The following is a 19,604-nucleotide window of genomic DNA, read 5'->3' on the forward strand; positions in this document are numbered from 1 at the left end:
CCTCTCCATGTGCACTCTATCTAGGCCTTTGCACACCAGTTTTACCTTAAAATAAATACGTAGATTACCTCAACCCCCTTTCATTTCAAGGTTATAGCTTTTATCATCAAACTCACTTTACCATCTCTGAATACTGTGCTGCACAAGTACATCTCTGTCACACAGATATAGGGTTCATGCAGCCGAAACTAGATACTACAGCAGGGTTTCCCAACCTTTTTTGTGCCATGGAGCCTTACCATTAACCTGTACTGGAGCATCTGGTATCCTGAAACTAGACACGAGTTCCATCATGAGCATAGGAAGACATTTCAAAAGGCGATGCCTCAAATAGGTGCCTTCTTCTCATTACTATCATCAGGAGCCTGAAGACACTTACTCAACGTTTTAGGAAGAGCTTCTTCCCATCTGCTAGCAAATTTCCAAACAGACAATGAGCCCATGAACACTACCTTACTACTTTTGATCTCTTTTTGCACCACTCATTTAATTTGATTATTTTAATACATATTTCTTAAGGTAATTTATCGTATTTTTGTGTATGGCACTCCACTGGTGCTGCAAATCAACAAATTTCACAACATATGTCAGTGATAATAAACCTCATTCTGATTCTAGTGCAGCAGAAAATAGCAAAATTAAACCCAAAGTTTGGTATCCCACCCCAATCTGAATGTGATAAGCATACACAAAATGCAGGTGGAACTCAGCAGATCAGGCAGCATTTAATGACGTTTTGGGATGAGACTTTACATCAGGCCTGAATGTAATTAACAGTACTTTCCACAGCTTATTTAAAGTACTCGGAACTTTTCAAAGGATCAAGTTACTTAATTTGATAGGATGCATGCAGAGGGGTTAATTGCAATACATTTACTTATTAGCCACAAACTCACTGAGATTTGGAAATATAGGAAATCCATCTAAACCTCTTGAGCGTGCACAACCATTTACTTAGATCACTGAAATATGCTTCATTTTCATTTGTCTTAACATAATTTCCTAGCTCTTAAAAGGAATAAGCACAGGCTTTATAACCCCCATTGCATCATTCAAACAAACTACATTAATCTTTTAACACATACCTTAAATACATTACTTTAGTTTTTTATTTTTTGTTAATATTGAGATACAGCATGATAGGGGCCCTTTGAGCCACACCACTCAGCACCTCCCAACTTATCAATTCCTAACTGACGCACTTATCAATACACCGTTCAACGAGCAAAATAACCTAGCCTCCAATTCCTAAGAAGATTGAGGCAAGCAAGGCTCCGCGTCCCCCACCCAGACCTTAACTCCATTTTACAGGAGCACCATTAAGAATGTCCTGACAAATTGCATCTCCATCTGGTATAGGAGCAGTCAAGCATTGGACTAGAGGTCCCTACAAAGGATGATGAGAACAGCTGAGAGGATCATAGGGGTCTCCTTACCATCTATCAGGGACATTATCAGGAACACTGCCTACACAGGGCCCTTAGTATTATTAAGTATCCAGCATCCTCTATAATTTTCTACCATCAGGCAGGAGACTAAGATGTATAAAAACGAGAGCAGTCAGGATGAGGAAGTTTCTTTCCCCGGCCATTATGCTTCTGAACTCCCTGCCGCACTAAATTCCAAGTGTCACTAGTTAGTCTGCTCCGACCCTTACAATATTTAAATTTAGTGCACTTTAGTTTGTTATTTATATGTAATTCATCTGTAGGTTTCATCGTTATGTTCATACGTTATCATATGTTAAGTGTACTGTTCTGCTTTACGCCCTGGTTCGGAGAAATGTCTCATTTCTGTATACATTATATGGTTATTTAAGTTATATACAACTAGTAGCAGTCTCTCGAAGTCCGAGGAAGATGAATATGTTGCACAGTCAACGTCTGTGGGCACGCATATGACTTCTGAGGCTGAAGTCCGAAGCGCAGATACGGTCGCAGATGGGGCAAGGAGCACCGCCTATTGGGGCAGGAGCAGACACCTTCCTGTGTCTTTCTTGACTTGCCTTGAGGTTATATACATGTATATAGTTAAATGACGATAAACTTGAATTGACTAGACTGGCAGGACAATTTGCAGTACTGAATGGGCAGAAACATACCAATCCAAACAAATCTCTAAATCTTGAGTATACAGACCCATCAAACACTAGGGAAGATGTAAAAATTCACTAATGAAGCTCCTGACAATCCTGTCGAATTTCACAAGAGAGTTCTGGGATGTCTCATTCAGTATCAAAGAATAATAAAGTCTAGGGATGGCATAAGTGTTAAAAATTACAACCTTTTCGGTTGGCTTTTCCCTCATCCTCAAGTTGTTCGTACCCCACCCAAGTTTATTCAGCCATTCGTCTGGAACACGCAATCCAGGGGTCTATCCTAGCACCAGGATATTTTTCAATATTGCCAGGGTCAAAAAAACTGATCTCACTGTTATGAAAGAGCTATTGGCGGTGTTAAATACAAAAATAAATCAAGTACAAAATAACCGAGGTAGACAGTTAGTGGTACCATATGGACACAAACATGCCAATCCATAAAAGCTTCTTGTCACCTCAGGAATTTAAAGGAGAGCAGAGGATGGTGAGTATCTGGAACAAGTTGCCAGAGGAAGTGGCTGTGGTGAGTACAAATGCAATAGTTAAGAAGCATTTGGATAGGTACATGGAAGCAAGGGGCTTAGAGGGTTGTGGCCAAATGTGAACAACAGGGACTCGCAGGGAGGATGTATGGACTAAGTGGGCCTGAAGGTCTGGTTCTGTGCCAAGATTTATTGTTACGAGACAGAGTTTCCAACTTGAAAGTGAGTCCATAGGTTGTGGGAACAGTTACAGTGATGGGGTAAGCTAAGTTATCCTCTTTGTTCAGGGCTGAGGGGTAATAACTGCTCTTATGCTGGTTTGTATTTTTATATAATTACCTACATACATGTAATTATTCAGTGTGTTTTTTTATAGCGGTGGCAGTCACTTTGTAGAAACTTTTTTAGTGGTGGGCATCACATTATCTGAATGGGTCTAGCTTATAGGTTGATTCAAGCAATGAAATTTATTGTTATCAACGAACAGGTAGAAAACAACCAAACCATGCTGGATCGGTCTCTTTTGTCTTCTCTCTTCCCCTCATGCTACTAAGCCTTTGCCTCTCACATTCCCCCTTTTCCTTATTCCTTTATTCTTTGAGCCCTTAATAAAAACGGCCATAAGCAACAAGTTTATGCCTCATTCTTGACTTCTGTAGAGCCATTGATCATAAATACATCAGTTATCAATAGTAAAAAAATTTTTCTTGTAACAAACCTACCATGGAACACCACAGTATCCATGGTTAACACGACACTAATACAGCTCTGGGCATCAGAGTACAGAGTTCAATTCCAACAGCGTCTATATGGAGTTTGTACGTTCCACCCTGTGAAAGCATGGATTTCCTTCAGGTGCTCTGGTTTCCTCCCACAGTCATACGATGGACCAGTTAGAAGGTTAATTGATCTTTGTAAATTGTCATGAGATTAAGCTGGGGTTAAATAGGTGGCTCGCTGGGCAGTGTGGCTCATTAGGCTGGAAGGGCCTGTCCTGCACTGTATCTTTAAATAAAATAAAAATTAAATGGTGCAACATTTGCACCATTCCTAATGTTATTCCTAATAGATAGCAGGAGTAAATAGTGGGAGAATTAGATTGCTCTGTAAGCAGGCAAGAACTCAGTGGGTCAAAAAGCCTGCTGCTATATCATAAGGTAATATGGAATATGTGATCAGTCTATAGTGCAGGACCACAAGTACATTTGGCTCAAGTGAGACAAATACAGGAGCCAGTCATCTGTACAGGTGAATACATATCCGCATACTTGGAAACACTTCATAGAAAAACATAGAAAACCTACAGCACAATACAGGTCCTTTGGCCCACAATGCTAGCCGAACACATACTTACTTTAGAAATTACCTAGGCTTACCTATAGCCCTCTACTTTTCTAAGCTCCATGTACCTATCCAGGAGTCTCTTAAAAGACCCTATCGTATCTGCCTCCACCACCGTCGCCGGCAGCCCATTCCACGTACTCACCATTCTCTGCATTAAACTTACCCCTGACGTCTCCTCTGTACCTACTTCCAAGCATCTTAAAACTGTGACCTCTCGTGTTAGCCATTTCAGCCCTGGGAAAAAGCCTCACCCACACAATCAATGCCTCTCGTCATCTTATACACCTATATCAGGTCACCTCTCATCCTCTGTTACTCCAAGGAGAAAAAGCCAAATTCACTCAGCCTATTCTCATAAGGCATGCTCCCCAATCCAGGCAACATCCTTGTAAATCTCCTCTGCACCTTTTCTATAGTTTCCACACCCTTCCTGTAGTGAGGTGACCAGAACTGAGCACAGTACTCTAAGTGGGGTCTGAACAGGGTCTTGTATAGCTGTAACATTACCTCACGGCTCTTGAACTCAACCCCACATTTGATGAAGGCCAATACGCTGTATGCCTTCTTAACCACACAGTCAACCTGCGCAGCAGCTGAGTATGCTATGAACTCAGTCCCAAAGATCCCTCTGATCCTCCACACTGCCAAGAATCTTACCATTAATACTATATTCTGCCATTATATTTGACCTACCAAAATGAATCAACTCATACTTATCTGGGTTGAACTCCATCTGCCACTTCTCAGCTCAGTTTTGCATCCCACTGATGTCCCGCTGTAACCTGACACTCATTCACACTATCCACAACACCCCCAACCTTTGTGTTTTCCACAAATTTACTAACCCACCCCTCCACTTCCTCATCCAGGTCATTTATAAAAATCACAAAGAGAAGGGGTCCCAGAATAGATCCCTGAGGCACTGATCTCCATACAGAATATGACCCGTCTACAAACACTCTTTGCCTTCTGTGGGCAAGCTAATTCTGGATTCACAAAGCAAGGTCCCCTTGGATCCCATGCTTCCTTTCTTTCTCAATAAGCCTTGCATGGGGTACTTTATCAAATGCCTTGCTGAAATCCATATACACTACATCTACTGCTCTTCCTTCATCAATGTGTTTAGTCACATCCTCAGAAAATTCAATCAGGCTCTTAAGCACGACCTGCCTTTGACAAAGCCATGCTGACTATTCCTAATCGTATTATGCCTCTCCAAATGTTCATAAATCCTGACTCTCAGGATCTTCTCCATTAATTTACCAACCACTGAAGTAAGACTCACTGGTCTGTAATTTCCTAACTTGTCTGCTCCTATCCCTCTCCAATGCTAAGGTAAAGGAAATAGAATTGAGATCACTATCTCCAAAATGCTCTCCCACTGAGAGACCTGACACCTGACCAGGTTCATTCCCCAATATCCTGATCAAGTACAGCTTCTCCTCTTGTAGGCTTATCGACATAGTGTGTCAGGAAATCTTCCTGAACACACCTAACAAACTCTACCCTAACTAAACCCCTTGCTCTGGGGAGATGCCAATCAATACTGGGGAAATTAAAATCTCCCATCACGACAACCCTGTTATTATTGCACCATTCCAAAATCTGACTCCTTATCTGCTCCTCGATGTCCCTGTGACAATTGGGTGGTCTATAAAAAACCCCCAGTAGAGTTATTGACCCCTTCCTGTTCCTAACTTCCACCCACAGAGACTCAGTAGACAATCCCTCCATAACGTTCTCCTTTTCTGCAGTCATGACACTATCTCTGATCAACAGTGCCAAGCCCCCACCTCTTTTGTCTCCCTCCCTGTCCTTTCTGAAACATCTAAAGCCTGGCATTCTAAGTAGCCATTCCTGCCCGAGTCATCCAAGTCTGTAATGGCCACAACATCATAGTTCCAAGTACTGATCCACGCTCTAAGCTCATCCACTTTGTTCATGATACTCTTTGCATCAAAACAGACACATCTCAAACCATCAGTCTAAGTGCATCCCTTCTCTATCACCTGCCTATCCTCCCTCTCACACTGCTTACAAGCTTTCTCTATTTGTGATCCAACCGCCCCTTCCTCCGTCTCTTCAGTTTGGTTCCCACCCTCAAGTGATTCTAATTTAAATTTTCCCTAATAGCCTTAGCAAACCTCCCTGCCAGGATATTGGCCCCCCTTGGCTTCAAGTGCAGCCCGTCCTTTTTGTACAGGTCACACCTGTCCCAAAAGAGGTCCCAATGATCCAGAAATCTGAATCCCTGCCCCCGCTCTAATTCCTCAGCCATGCATTTATCCTCCACCTCACTCTTCCTATACTCACTGTTCCGTGGCACAGATAGCAATCCCGAGATTACTACCCTTGTGGTCCTGTATCCCAGCTTCTTTCCTAACTCCCTGTAGATTGGTTCCAGGACCTCCTCCCTTTCCCTACTATGTCATTGGTACCAATATGTACCACGACCTCTGGCTGTTTACCTTCCCACTTCAGATTGTCATGGATGTGATCAGAAACATTCCAGACCTTGGCACCTGGGAGGCAAACTACCATCAATGTTTCTTTCCTGCGTCAGCTTGCGCTTTAACTGATTCTTTGTTGTTAAGGCTCGCATTGTGCAAACACCGTCACTTACTCGTGTCAGCCTGGCTTCCCACACTGATGTAGCGATCATTGCCTGTTTGTCCTGTGTGATAGTAGGCTTCCTCCTGTTGTGGCGCTTTGGCATTCTTCTCAGTCAGAAATGTCACAGCTTCAGCAAGGTCTCCATTGCTGGCCTGCAAGAAAGAGGACAGGTAAGAATGCATGCACTTAAAGGACAGAACACTTTAAATATTAAAAAGCAGAGATTAGTTTTATTTGTCCTATGTATATTAAACATTGGGTGGCAGGGTGGAGATGCAGATGCAAGAAAACGTGTGTGAATCTTTTGCAATTACCTGGTTTTCTGTATTAATTACTCATAAAATGTGGTCTGATTTTCATCCAAGTCACAATTATAGACAAACACAATCTCCCTAAACTAATCACACACAAACAATTGTACTTTGAGTCTTTACTGAACATATTGTTTAATCATTCACAGTCCAGGCTAGAAAAAGTACATGAACCCTTGTATTTAAAAACAGGTAGAACCTCCCTTTGCAGCAATAACCTCCACCAAACGTTTCTTGTAGCTGCTAACCAGACTGCACAATGGTGAGTAGGAATTTTAGACCATTCCTCCACACAAAAGTATTTCAGTTCATCAATATCTCTGGCATACCTTACACGAACAGCCCTCTTCAGGTCATGTCAGAGCCTCTCAATTGTGTTAAGGTCTGAACTCTGACTTGGCCATTCGAAATCAAGAATTTTCTTCTTTTTTAGCTATTCTGTTGTTACTCTTGTGGTACCACAGTATAAAAGCCAGGACCAACAGGCTCCGGGACAGCTTCTTCCATCAGGCCATCAGACTGATTAATTCACACTGATACAATTGTATTTCTATGCTATATTGACTGTCGTTATACATACTATTTATTACAAATTACTATAAAATGCACATTGCACATTTAGATGGAAATGAAAGGATTTTTACTCCTCATGTATGTGAAGGATGTAAGAAATAAAGTCAATTCAACATAACTTACACAATACAAAAAATAACACAATGACATTGGTGTAAGTTGAGTCTGAGAGAGGACATAGAACATTACAACACAGTACAGGTCCTTCAGCCCTTTTAACATACTCTAAGATCAATCTAACCCTTGCCTCCCAATAGCCCTCCATTTCTTTCTCATCTATGTCCCAACCTAAAAGTCTCTTAAATGCCCATAATGCAGGGATTCTCAACCTTTTTTTAGGCCATGGACCAATAACATTAAGCAAAAGATCCATACACCACGTTTGCAAATCACTGCCTGAATGTAACCTTCTCTAACACCACCCATGGCAGGGTGTTCCATACACCCACCACTCTGCGTGAAAAACCCACCTGTGACATCATCCCTATACTATCCTCCTATCAACTTAAAATTACGCCCCCTTGTATTAGCCATTTCTGCCCTAGATAGTCTCTGACTATCCACTCTATCTATGCCTCTTATCATTTTGTACTCCTCTATCAAGTCATATCCTCCTTCTCTCCAAAGAAAAAAGCCCCAACTTACTCAAACTTTCCTCATAAGAAATACTCTTTAGGAATGGAAAGGCAGAGTTAGGGTTTTTTTTTAAAGTCGGTTCAAGAACCTAATAGCAGCGGGGAAGAAGCTGGAGTTGAACCCTGAAGTGGGGGTGTTCAAGCTGCTGTACATCCTGCCTAATGGCATCAGTGAGAAGAGGGCATGGCTTAGATGGTAAGGGTTTCTGATGATGTACTGCTTTCCTGAGACATCGCTTGCTGTGGATCTCCTTGGTGATGGGGAGAGGTGCATCCATGATGGAACTGGCTGAATCCACCCTTCTCGATACCATCTGAATTACATAAGGAATCCACATCTCTCTGACATTCAGCTATTGTCCTGCTATGACTACCTGTCTGATAGCCAACCTTGGGTCAGCTGCAACTGCATCTTATTAAATGGAGAAATAAAAAACTGCAGTTGCTGGAATCTGGAGCAAAAAACTTGCTGGAGGAACTCAATATAGATTATGCGTTATCTATGGAAGGAAATGAACAATTGGCATGAAGGTTGGTGGTGCTGTGGACATTGAAGAAGATTCTTGTAGGTTACCTCCCTGCTTTTCACTTCATCCCTCCACCCCCACACACCCAACACCTGTCTTTACACAACCTGCCAGCTTATACTCCTTCCTATTCTGGTTTTCTCCCTCTTCTTTTTCTGTCCTGATGAAGGGTCTCAGCATTAAACATCAACTATTTATTCCTCTCCATAGAAGTTGCCTGAACTGCTGAGTTCCTTCAACATTTAGTGTGTGTTGGTCTGGATTTCCAAAATCTGCAGAATCTCGTGCCTCAGTTCCCTCCTTCCTTTGAAGGTGCGTGCAAGCACCCGAGTCTGAATTTCCCCCATCTAAAAACTGCTGCTTTTCATTCACAATCACGTTTAATATCATTAGCATATGTTGTGAACTATGTTCTTCAGTGGCTGCATTACAGTGCAATTCATAAAAAAAACATACAGCACTGCGCAAAAGTCTCAGGTACATTTATATAACTAGGGTGGCTTAAGACTTCTAAACAGTACTATATTTTGTCAACGTGGGGTGAAGAACAAGTTTGTAAATGTGGCAGGAGCAAAAGAAGTTGGGAATGGCAAGGGTGGAGTACCATGGGAGACGTGTGGGACAGGTGTCAGGGGTGGGGTGGGGGCTGGCATGGGTGCAGACATACCTAGCCCTGAGACACCAAGCAATGCCATGTGATCCAAGCAACTGATTTGCTGATCATCAGGGAATGTCTCTCTGGTACTTCACGCTTCCTCCCATCCCTCTTCCCCTTTTCCCAACCATGAACCCTCTCCCTGTCCCTTTCCCACTATCAGGGCACAATAGAGACATATATCAGAATCGGGTTTATCATCACTCACATACAATGCCCATAAAATGCATTCGCCCCCTTGGAAATTTTCATGTTTTATTGTTTTACAATTACAGTGGATTTAATTTGGCTTTGGCACTGATCAACACAAAAAGACTCTTTTGTGTCAAAGTGAAAACATCTCTACAAAGTGATTTAAATTAACTACAAATATAAAACACAAAATAGTTGATTGCATTAAGTATTCACCCCTTCAAGTCAGTATTTAGTAGATTCACCTTTGGCAGCAATTACAGCCTTGAGTCTGTGTGAATAGGTCTCTATTGGCTTTGCACATCTGGACACTGCAATATTTCCCCATTTTTTTTTTACAAAACTGGTCATGCTCTGTCAGATTGTATGAGGTTTGTGAGTGAACAGCCCTTTTCAACTCCAGCCACAAATTCCTAATTGGATTGGGGTCTGGACTCTGACCTAGACACTCCAGGACATTAAATTCCTGTGTAGCTTTGGCTTTATGATTGGGGTCATTGTCTTGTTGGAAAACAAATATTCTCCCAGGTCGCAATTCTCTTGCGGACTGCATCAGATTTTTCTCCAGGATTTTGCTGCATTCATTTTACCCTCTACCCTCACAAGCCTTCCAGGGCCTGCTGCAGCGAAGCATCCCCACAGCATGATGCAGCCACCGCCATGCTTCACGGTTGGGATGGTGTGTTCTTGATGACGTGTATTGCTTGGCTTATGCCAAATACAGCATTTAGTCTGATGACCAAAGAGCTCAATTTTGATTTCATTAGACCACAGAACCTTTTTCCAGCTGACTTCAGTGTCTCCCACATGACTTCTGGCAAACTCCAGCCAAGATTTCATGTGAGATTTTTTCAACAGTGGCTTTCTCTTTGCCACTCTCCCATAAAGCTGTGACTGGTGAAGCACCCAGGCAACAGTTGTTGTATGCAGTCTCTCCCATCTCAGCCACTGAAGCTTGTAACTCCTCCAGAACTGTCATAAATTGCTCGGTGGCCTCCCCCACTAGTCCCCTTTTTGCATGGTCACTCAGTTTTTGAGGACGGCCTGCTCTAGGCAGATTTACAGGTCTGCCACATTCTTTCCATTTCCTGATGATTGACTTAACTGTAGTTCCAAGGCATATTCAGTGACTTGGAAATTTTCTTATATCCATCTCCTAACTTGTACTTTTCAATAACCTTTTCCTAAAACAATGTCTTCCTTTAATCCTTTCTAAAAGTAATCCCTTTACGACATTAAAAAATGCCTCTGTGTTATTTTGCATAAACACAATCAATAAAAATAATGCTGAGCCAAACGTGGAGTGATCAATACTTGGCCAAAATTTCCCAATAAATGCACTGCCACTGTCTCTACTGCTTTGCAAACAAAGAGCACGATGTAAACTCTAAAGTGTGCTATTGCTTGTCACAAACTCCAAACTGCAGAATTTCATTAACATCTAAAACGCAGACTCAGTCAGTTGCTTCTTGGCTTAAAGTAACAGATGATTTTTAATCAATAATAAGATGGATATCAATGACAGTGGCTACAAAGTTGTAACACAGACAGAATGCCGGAGGAACTCAGCAGCTCAGGCAGCGTCTACAGAAAGGAATAAACAGTTGATGTTTGGGTTGAGACCCTTCAAAGGACTCTAGTATTTTGTGCATGTTACTCTAGATTTCCACCATCTGCAGTATCCCTTGTGTTCATGGTTATAATGCTGTCCATTTTTTTATCAAAAGAGGAGGAAAAATGCCATTTAGTTTCAGCAACACACACAAAATGCTGGAGGAACTCAGCAGGCCAGGCAGCATCTATGGAAAAGAGTAAACGATCGATGCTTCGGGCTGAGAATCTTTGTGCCATTTAGTCTACATTATTTCAGGGAAAATTTAAATTGAGCTATTATAGCCAGATATATTAAGATGCAGGAGCGGCACAATAGTGTAGGGGTGCCACAACACCTTACAGTACCAGCAACCAGGTTCAATTCCTCACACTGCCTGTAAGGAGTTTGTACGTTCTCCCCGGGATTTTTCTCGGGGGTGCTCCCACAGACCAAAGATGTACCGGTTGGTAGGTTAATTGGTCATTGTATATTGTCTTATGGTTAGGCTAGGGATAAATCGGGGGATGGCAGAGGAATCAGATTTATTATCACCGGCATGTGATACGAAATTTGTTAACTTAGTAGCAGCAGTTCAATGCAATACATAATCTAACAGAGAGAGAAAAAAATAATAAATAAAACATAATAATACATAAACAAGTAAATCAATTATGTATATTGAATAATTATTTTAAAATGTGCAAAAACAGAAATACCATATATTTTTTAAAAAGTGAGGTAGTGCCCAAAGCTTCAAAGTCCATTTAGGAATCGGATGGCAGAGGGGAAGAAGCTGTTCCTGAATCGCTGAGTGTGTGTCTTCAGGCTTCTGTACCTCCTACCTGATGGTAACAGTGAGAAAAGGGCATGCCCTGGGTGCTGGAGCACTTTAATAATGGACGCTGCCTTTCTGAGACACTGCTCCCTAAAGATGTCCTGGGTACTTTGTAGGAGGAGAAGCTGTTGCTAAAACATTGTCTCTTCATTTAATCCTTTTTAAAAACAATCCCTTTGCGACAGGGGGGAAAAAGCCTCTGGGTTACTTTGCGCAAACACAATCAATAAAAATGACCAAAGAGCCAATTCTACGCTCGCCCAATAAATAAATCGACAAATACTTGTCTTGAGTACCATCCTGCAAGAAAATTAAACTCAAGGTAATACGGCAACATATAAACTCGGTGGTCTCCTTATTAGGGATGCCTGTACACCTGTTCGTTAATGCAATTATCTAATCAGCCAATCATACGGCAGCAACTCAATGCATAAAAGCATGCAACATGTTGCCAGTGTTGTTCAGGCAAACATCAGAATGAGGAAGAACTATGATCTAAGTTACTTTGACTGTAGAATGATTGTTGGTGCCAGATGAGGTGGTTTAAGTATTTCAGAAACTGATCTCCTAGGATTGTTACAGATAACACTCTCGAAAGTTTACAGAGAATGGTGCACAGAACAAAAAATTTTTTTTAAAAATCCAATGAGCAGAAGATCTGTGGATGAAAATGCTGTGTTCGTGGGAGAGGGCGGGGGTGAAGGCCAGACTGGTTCAAACCGACAGGAAGGCAACAGTAACTCAAATAACTACGTGTTACAATAGTACCGTGAAGAAGAGCATCTCTGAACACAGATCATACCTTGAAGCAGCTGAAGACAATGAACGTACAGGAAACCACTCAGTGGCCACTTTATTAGCTACAAGAGGTATCTAATAAAGTGGCCACTAAGTGTACATACTTTATAAATTTAATTAATTAAATTTAATTTGACTTGATACAGATCAATTCATTACAACAATGTATTGAGGTAATACAAGGGAAAACAATTACTGATTGCAGAATAAAGACCAAGGTTAAAGATTTAAAGTTTAGTTTTATTTGCGTCATGTACATTGAAATATTGGAATATACAGTGGAATACAACATTTAAATCAACAATCAACATAGTTCACCATGCTTCTGGTGCCAACACAGCCTGCCAACACTCATCATTCTTAACCTGAACGCCTTGGAGATGTAGGGAGAAACTGAAGTACTCGGAGGAAACCCATGCAGTCATGGTAAAAACATAAAAGCTCCTTACAGACAGCAGCAGGAATTGAACCCAGGTCACTGGGGCTGTTAACGTTACACTACCTACTTGTACCATTTTTCTCATTGTTTCAATGTCTGTATCACACAGGGGCTTCAGAGGCACAATAGAGTGGATATGATTAAATACTGTTTTCCAGTTGGCTTCAGCACCAACTGCTAAATAAACCTACTGACAACACTGCAGAGACTGGTGTCTTAGCAACTCTATACTCATCTAAAATGCTGTGACCTTTTACCGGCATGTAACCCATCTGCAGCTGAATATGATATTCTCCATCCAACCCAACAGACTGCCTTGTGACAGGCAGGCAGGCAGCCGTGAATCCTATTACAATGAGTCATCGAGTCATAGAGAACACAGCACAGAAAAAAGCCCTTTGGCCCATCTATAAACTACTCTATTAATCACGTCTTCTCGGAGCCCGTAACTTCCCTTTCAGAGTTGAGCTTCTGAACCACCCGTATGGCCTGGCAATTTTGTGGTGCAAACATGGCAAGTGTGAACCAAATTGAGACAGTTGAAGCCCGAAACTGAGAGCGGGGAATGAGCCAACGTTTGGCCATTATTTGAGCAGACTTGGAGGCAATTCAATGTAGCAGAACCGAGACAAGCTGAGGAGGCAAGGTGGCGAGACTGGGGTCCAGGTCTAAAAGTGAAGAACAACCTGAGTTTTGACCAATTTAAGCACTGGACCAGATGGAAAAAGTCTGGGTGTTGGGGTTGGAGGTGAGGGATGGGTTGATTGATGTTCAGCTCGCTGTTCGAGGTTTACTCGTCTCTGCACTGAACTGAGGCTGTGGCCTGCAACTAATGGGCTTCTGGATCAGCTGCAGTAATGACTGGCTTCATGGCTGTGAACTAATTTTCGTGAATTTCAATTCTGAATTTAGTTGCTTACTTTTATTGTGTGCACAATTTGATTTTTTTCTCTGCCCACTGGGTGCTTGATAGTCTTTTTTAAAAAATGGGTTCCATTTGGTTTCTTTGTTTTGTGTCTGTCTGTAAGGAGACAAATCTCAAGTTGTATATAGTATACATACTTTATATATGCTAATTCTTCAATGTTATCTAAAGAAATTTGAAGGCATTTCTTTAAAACTTATTTCTCTTTCAAATATCTATTCAATTCCCTTTGATATTATGTAACAGTAACACCCTTAATACTGACTTACTGCAAAGAACAACCATGTTCTGACAAAGACCAGGGTGGAGTAAACACTCCTCCAAATTTCTACTAAATAGCCTTACTGATAATTTGGAGCAAGTCTCATTGTCAGTGTCCAAACTAATGGAAACAATATTTCATTAGCCGTCCACGCAAATACTTCAGTAACATTACTTTTTCATTGGATTTAGTTAAGTTTATGGTCATCTGACTGTACATACATACAAACAAATGAAACAACTTGCCCCTGAACCAAGATATATCAAACAAGCACATAAATGAAAATATTACCATAAATAAGTTAATAAAATAAAATTCATAAATGCATGTAGTGTGCAGCACAGGTAAACAGTAAACAACTTGCTGTCCTAATGATGAGCCCTCAGTGCAGGGAGAGTATTCATTAGTCTCACAGGCTGAGGGAAGAAGCTGTTCCCCAGTCTGGCAGTCCTAGTCCTGATGCCCCTGTATCTGCTTCCTGATGGTGTTGGGACACAGAGATTGGGGGACACATGGTAGAAATCTGCAACAATACTTCAAGCTCTTCATTCTACAATGCTCACAGTAAATGTCAAAAATAGGGAGGGAGGGGGACCCCAGTGATCCTTTTGGTACTTTTTACTATCCTCCGTAAGACCTACTCAAGCTTCAATATTTCAGTGAAAGATTAGCAACTCCCTTCTCATTTTTGTTCACAACTCGTGATTGAATTCCTGGAATCATTCTAATATTAGGTGTTCCTCATTCGCCTTATAATGAGTTGTACTATCCCTAAGCTGGTTAAAGCATGCAGAAGCATGGTGCAGAAAGAACATATTTTTTTGCTCATTATTCCCTTTCTTGAACTATTTATGTTTGTAATTTACAGGTTCGTATGTCTTTGTTGCCACAAAACAACCACACTTGAAATGGAGCATGTCCACAACTCTTACTAAGATGCTTGAGTCAGTGGAGCAAGGGTTCCCAAACTGGGGGCTATGGACCCCTCGGTTAATGGTCGGAGTCCATGGCATAAAGAAGGTTGGGAACCCCCTGCAGTAGAGGAATGCAGTGTGTGCTTTCTGGATTTGGTGAACACACCATGGAACTTTCCTAATTCCTAATCACATGTCCATTTCGACATGTCGATCCATGGCCTCCTCTTTTCCCATGATGGGGCCACTCTCAGAATGGAAGAATAACACCTCACATTCCATCTGGGTAACCTCCAACCCTCATAAGTATCAATTTCTTCTACCGATTAAAAAAAAAATCCTTCCCTCTCCCCTCTTCTTCTATTCTCCACTATGGCCTCTTAACCCTTTTCATCTGCCTATCAATTCCCCCTGCTGCCCTTCCTCCCTCTCTTTCTTGGCCAAGCAACACTGCGAGAAGTAACATTATCAAAACTAGGACCCCAAGATTAGCACTAATCAGGCATCCACTTAAATAGTACAAGTAATACGGACTCCCTAAGCCCATCAAAATAAACTTAACAAGCTTAAACAGAAAGCACCAGGAGATCACATTACAAAGAATGAGTCAATTGAGAAAAACACAAAGAACTTTAAATGATTAATGACTTCTATTAAACAACAATTAACCAATTCAGGTGCTCTATGAACCTCAGGACCCAACACCCTGCAACATCCTACACAGACTTGAAGAACCCATTACAACACTTTATTCTGATTAAGGTTTTCAGCCTGAAAGGTAGGCTATTTTTTCTTCTCTGTAGATGCTGCCTGACCTGCTGAGTTCCTCCAGCATTTTGTGTGTATTTCTCTGGAGTTCCAGCATCTGCAGAATCTCTTGTGTTTATTGCACTTTCCCCCTTAGGCAATCATTCAGTATCAAAGATGACAAGCTTGCACTCCCTGAACGCATTCCGTTTTGGTTGCCTCATGACTGGAAGGATGTGGAAGCTTTACTGGGGTGTAGAGGAGATTTGCCAGAATGCTGTCTGGATTAGAGAACATATCTTATGAGAACAGGTTGAGCAAGCTAGGGCTTTTCTCTTTGGAGCGAAGGAGGGTGAGTGGTTACTCAATAGAGGTATACAAGGTGATAAGAGGCATGGAACAAGAGGACAGCCAGAGACGTTTTCCCAGGCCAGATATGGTTAATATAAGGGGACATCATTTTGGAGGAAAGCATAGGGAGAGATGTCCGAAGCAGTTTTTTTTTTACATGCAGCTAGTGGGTGCATGGTACATGCTGCCAGGGGTGGTGGTAGAGAAAGGTACATTAGGGATGTACTCTTAGGCACATGGATGATAGAAAAATAAAACTACTATGGGAGAGTGAAGACTTAGATTATTGTAGTAAGTTAAAAGGTCAGCACAACATCTTGGGCCAAAGGGCCTCCATTGTGCTATTACAGATTTGTGGTGGGGGGGGGGGGGGAAGGTTTGTTCAGAGTTCAATTCTGACACTATTGGTAAAGAATTTATACATCCTTCCCATAACTGTGTGGGTTTCCTCTGGGTGCTCCAGTTTCCTGCCACAGTCCAAAGATGTACCAGTTGATTGCTCATTGTAAATTATTCTGTGATTAGGCAAGGGTTAAGTAGGTGAGTTGGTGGATGGTGTGGCTCATTGGGCCAGAAGGGACTGTTCTGCACTGTATCTCTAAATAAATAAACCAATAGAAACATAGAAAATAGGTGCAGGAATAGGCCATTCAGCCCTTCGAGCCTGCACCGCCATTCAGTATGATCATGGCTGATCATCCAACTCAGAACCCTGTACCTGCTTTCTCTCCATACCCCCGATCCCTTTAGCCACAAGGACCATATCTAACTTCCTCTTAAATATAGCCAATGAACCGGCCTCAACTGTTTCCTGTGGCAGAGAATTCCACAGATTCACCACTCTCTGTGTGAAGAAGTTTTTCCTCATCTCAGTTCTAAAAGGCTTCCCCTTTATCCTTAAACTGTGAGCCCTCGTTCTGGACTTCCCCAACATCGGAAACAATCTTCCTGCATCTAGCTTGTCTAATCCCTTTAGAATTTTATACCTTTCAATAAGATCCCCCCTCAATCTTCTAAATTCCAGCAAATATAAGCCTAGTCGATCCAGTCTTTCTTCATATGAAAGTCCTGCCATCCCAGGAATCAATCTGGTGAACCTTCTTTGTACTCCCTCTATGGCAAGAAAGTCTTTCCTCAGATTAGGGGACCAAAACTGCACACAATACTCTACAATCTACCAATCCTAGTGTACCCAGCTTTGTTTGGCGTATTTAAACATAAAGCTGGTGCTACCCCATGCTCTACAGGCTAGTGGATGGAAGAAGAACCTTACACTTCTTTGGTAGAGACGTATCTAATAAAGTATCTATCTATCTATCTATCTCCACCCTGCCACCCACCTGCATTGTACTGCTGCCACAGAATGGACACGGTGATGGAGCAGTTAGCATAATACTGTAAAGCACCAGTGATTGGGGTTTGTAAGGAGTTTGTGCATTCCCCCTATGACCACGTGAGTTTCCCCCGGTTGCTCTGGCTTCCACCCGCGTTACAATGATACATAGGTTAGGGTTAGTGACTTCTGACTATGCGATATTGACGCGGGAAGCATGGTGACACTTGCAGGTAGCCAGCAGCACATCTTCAGACTTTGATACAAATGTTACATTTCATTCTATGCTTTGATGTTTCAATATACGTCAGACAAATAAAGCTACCTACCAGCCGCCTTCCCACCCTCCCCCCACCTTCTTTGTAGGGCCCCTGCCCCCGCCCTCTTCAGTCTTGACCAAGGGTCTTGGCCCGAAATGTTGACTGTTCGTTTCCAAGGATGCTACCCGACCTGCTGAGTTCCTTCAGCGTGTTGTGTGTTGCTTTGACCCCAGCATCTGCAGAGTATATTGTGTTAACGTAAAGCTATTCTTTAACCTTTCAAAGTAGCAGATTTTGTTAAGAATGGAATTGAGTGGGATAATAAATCAACAATGATGGAATAGCAGAACAGACTCGATGACCTCATTCTGCTCCTATATCTTGTGGTCTAATATACCCCCCATGCTTCTGTTAAATGTACAGAATTCTTTTGCAAGAAAGGCCCTCACTTCGATTAACAACTAATCTGATTACTCAGAAAACATCTTTCACTAAGACCAGAATTTATATCTTGACTGACACAAACAGACCATAGAACTGCACTGCACAAGTACAGGGTACACTTTACAGTGAACATGATACCAAATTAAACTCAATCTCTTCTACATTCACATGATCCACATCACTCTTTTCCAGAGGTACCCAGCTCGAGATCCACAGGCCCCTCGTTGAGTGGTAGGGGTCTGTGGCACAAAAAAAAAATGCTGGGAACCCCTGCTCTATTCCATGTATATTCATATGTCTATGTAAAAGCCTGTCAGAAGTGGTTGAGGCACGTACAATAATTTCATTTAAGAAGCACTTGGGGAGGTGGGGTTTGGAGGGATATGGGCCCAAAACAGGGAATTAGATCCAGCTGGGTGGGCATTGTAGTGAGCAGGGAATCAGTGGGCCAAAGGGCCTGTATCTATGCTGCATTGCTCCATGAGTCCTAAGCAGTAGTACTGTATCTGATTCCATCACTGTAGTCAGCCAATTCCAGGCACCTACCATTTTCTATGTAAATGAAACCTGCCCACACATCTCCTGCAAACATTCCCCCTCTCACTTCATGCACATCCTCTATCTGACACTTTCACTCTGTGTATAAGATTCTATGCCATTCACATTTTTTATAAGCTTTTATCAGGTCTACCCTCAATCTCTAACACAGGATCCTCAAAGACAAAACAAACCTTATTTGTTGTTGCTGCTAATCCTTGGTCCTTGAGGACACCAAGAACAGGCTGCAACTTATTTATTTATGTATTTAGAGATACACCCAAGTAACAGACCTGGCCCAACAAGCTTGCACAAACCAAATACAACCATATGACTAATTAACCTACTAACCTGTACGTCTTCGGACTGCAGGAGCAAAACCAGAGCTCCCAGGGGAAACCCACGCAGTCACAGGGAGAATGCAAATTCCTTATGGATACAATAAGGAGTTGACAATGCTAGGCCACCCATTTCCATTCCGACATGTCAGTCCGTGGCTTCCTCTATTGCCACAATGAGGTCACGCTCAGGTTGGAGGAGCAACACTTTACATTCTGTCTGGGTGGCCTCCAACCCAATGGCATGAACACAGATTTCTCAAACTTCTGGTAATGTCCCCCGTCTCCTTCACCATTCCTGATTCCCTTTCTCACCTTATTTGTCCATCACCTCTTTCTGGTGCTCCTTCTGACCCCCACCTTCCCCAGCCCTTTATCTCTTTCATCAATTTCTCAG

At 42.1% G+C, this 19,604-nt stretch overlaps 1 protein-coding gene across 4 annotated transcripts in view; it reads right to left on the reverse strand.

Annotated features, from left to right (window-relative positions):
- usp25 (ubiquitin specific peptidase 25) overlaps nucleotides 1-19,604 on the reverse strand; it is a 221,857-nt gene that overhangs the window by 176,747 nt on the left and 25,506 nt on the right. For all 4 annotated transcript variants that reach the window (XR_012098867.1, XM_073044804.1, XM_073044803.1 and 1 more), the window contains exon 3: nucleotides 6,548-6,689. Coding sequence is in view for 3 of the 4 variants with exons in the window: in XM_073044804.1 (XP_072900905.1) it covers nucleotides 6,548-6,689 (142 nt within the window). In the remaining variant the exon portion in view is untranslated. The remainder of the gene's footprint in view (nucleotides 1-6,547; nucleotides 6,690-19,604) is intronic.

This window comes from Hemitrygon akajei, chromosome 5, assembly GCF_048418815.1.
Source record: "Hemitrygon akajei chromosome 5, sHemAka1.3, whole genome shotgun sequence".
NCBI lineage: Eukaryota > Metazoa > Chordata > Chondrichthyes > Myliobatiformes > Dasyatidae > Hemitrygon > Hemitrygon akajei.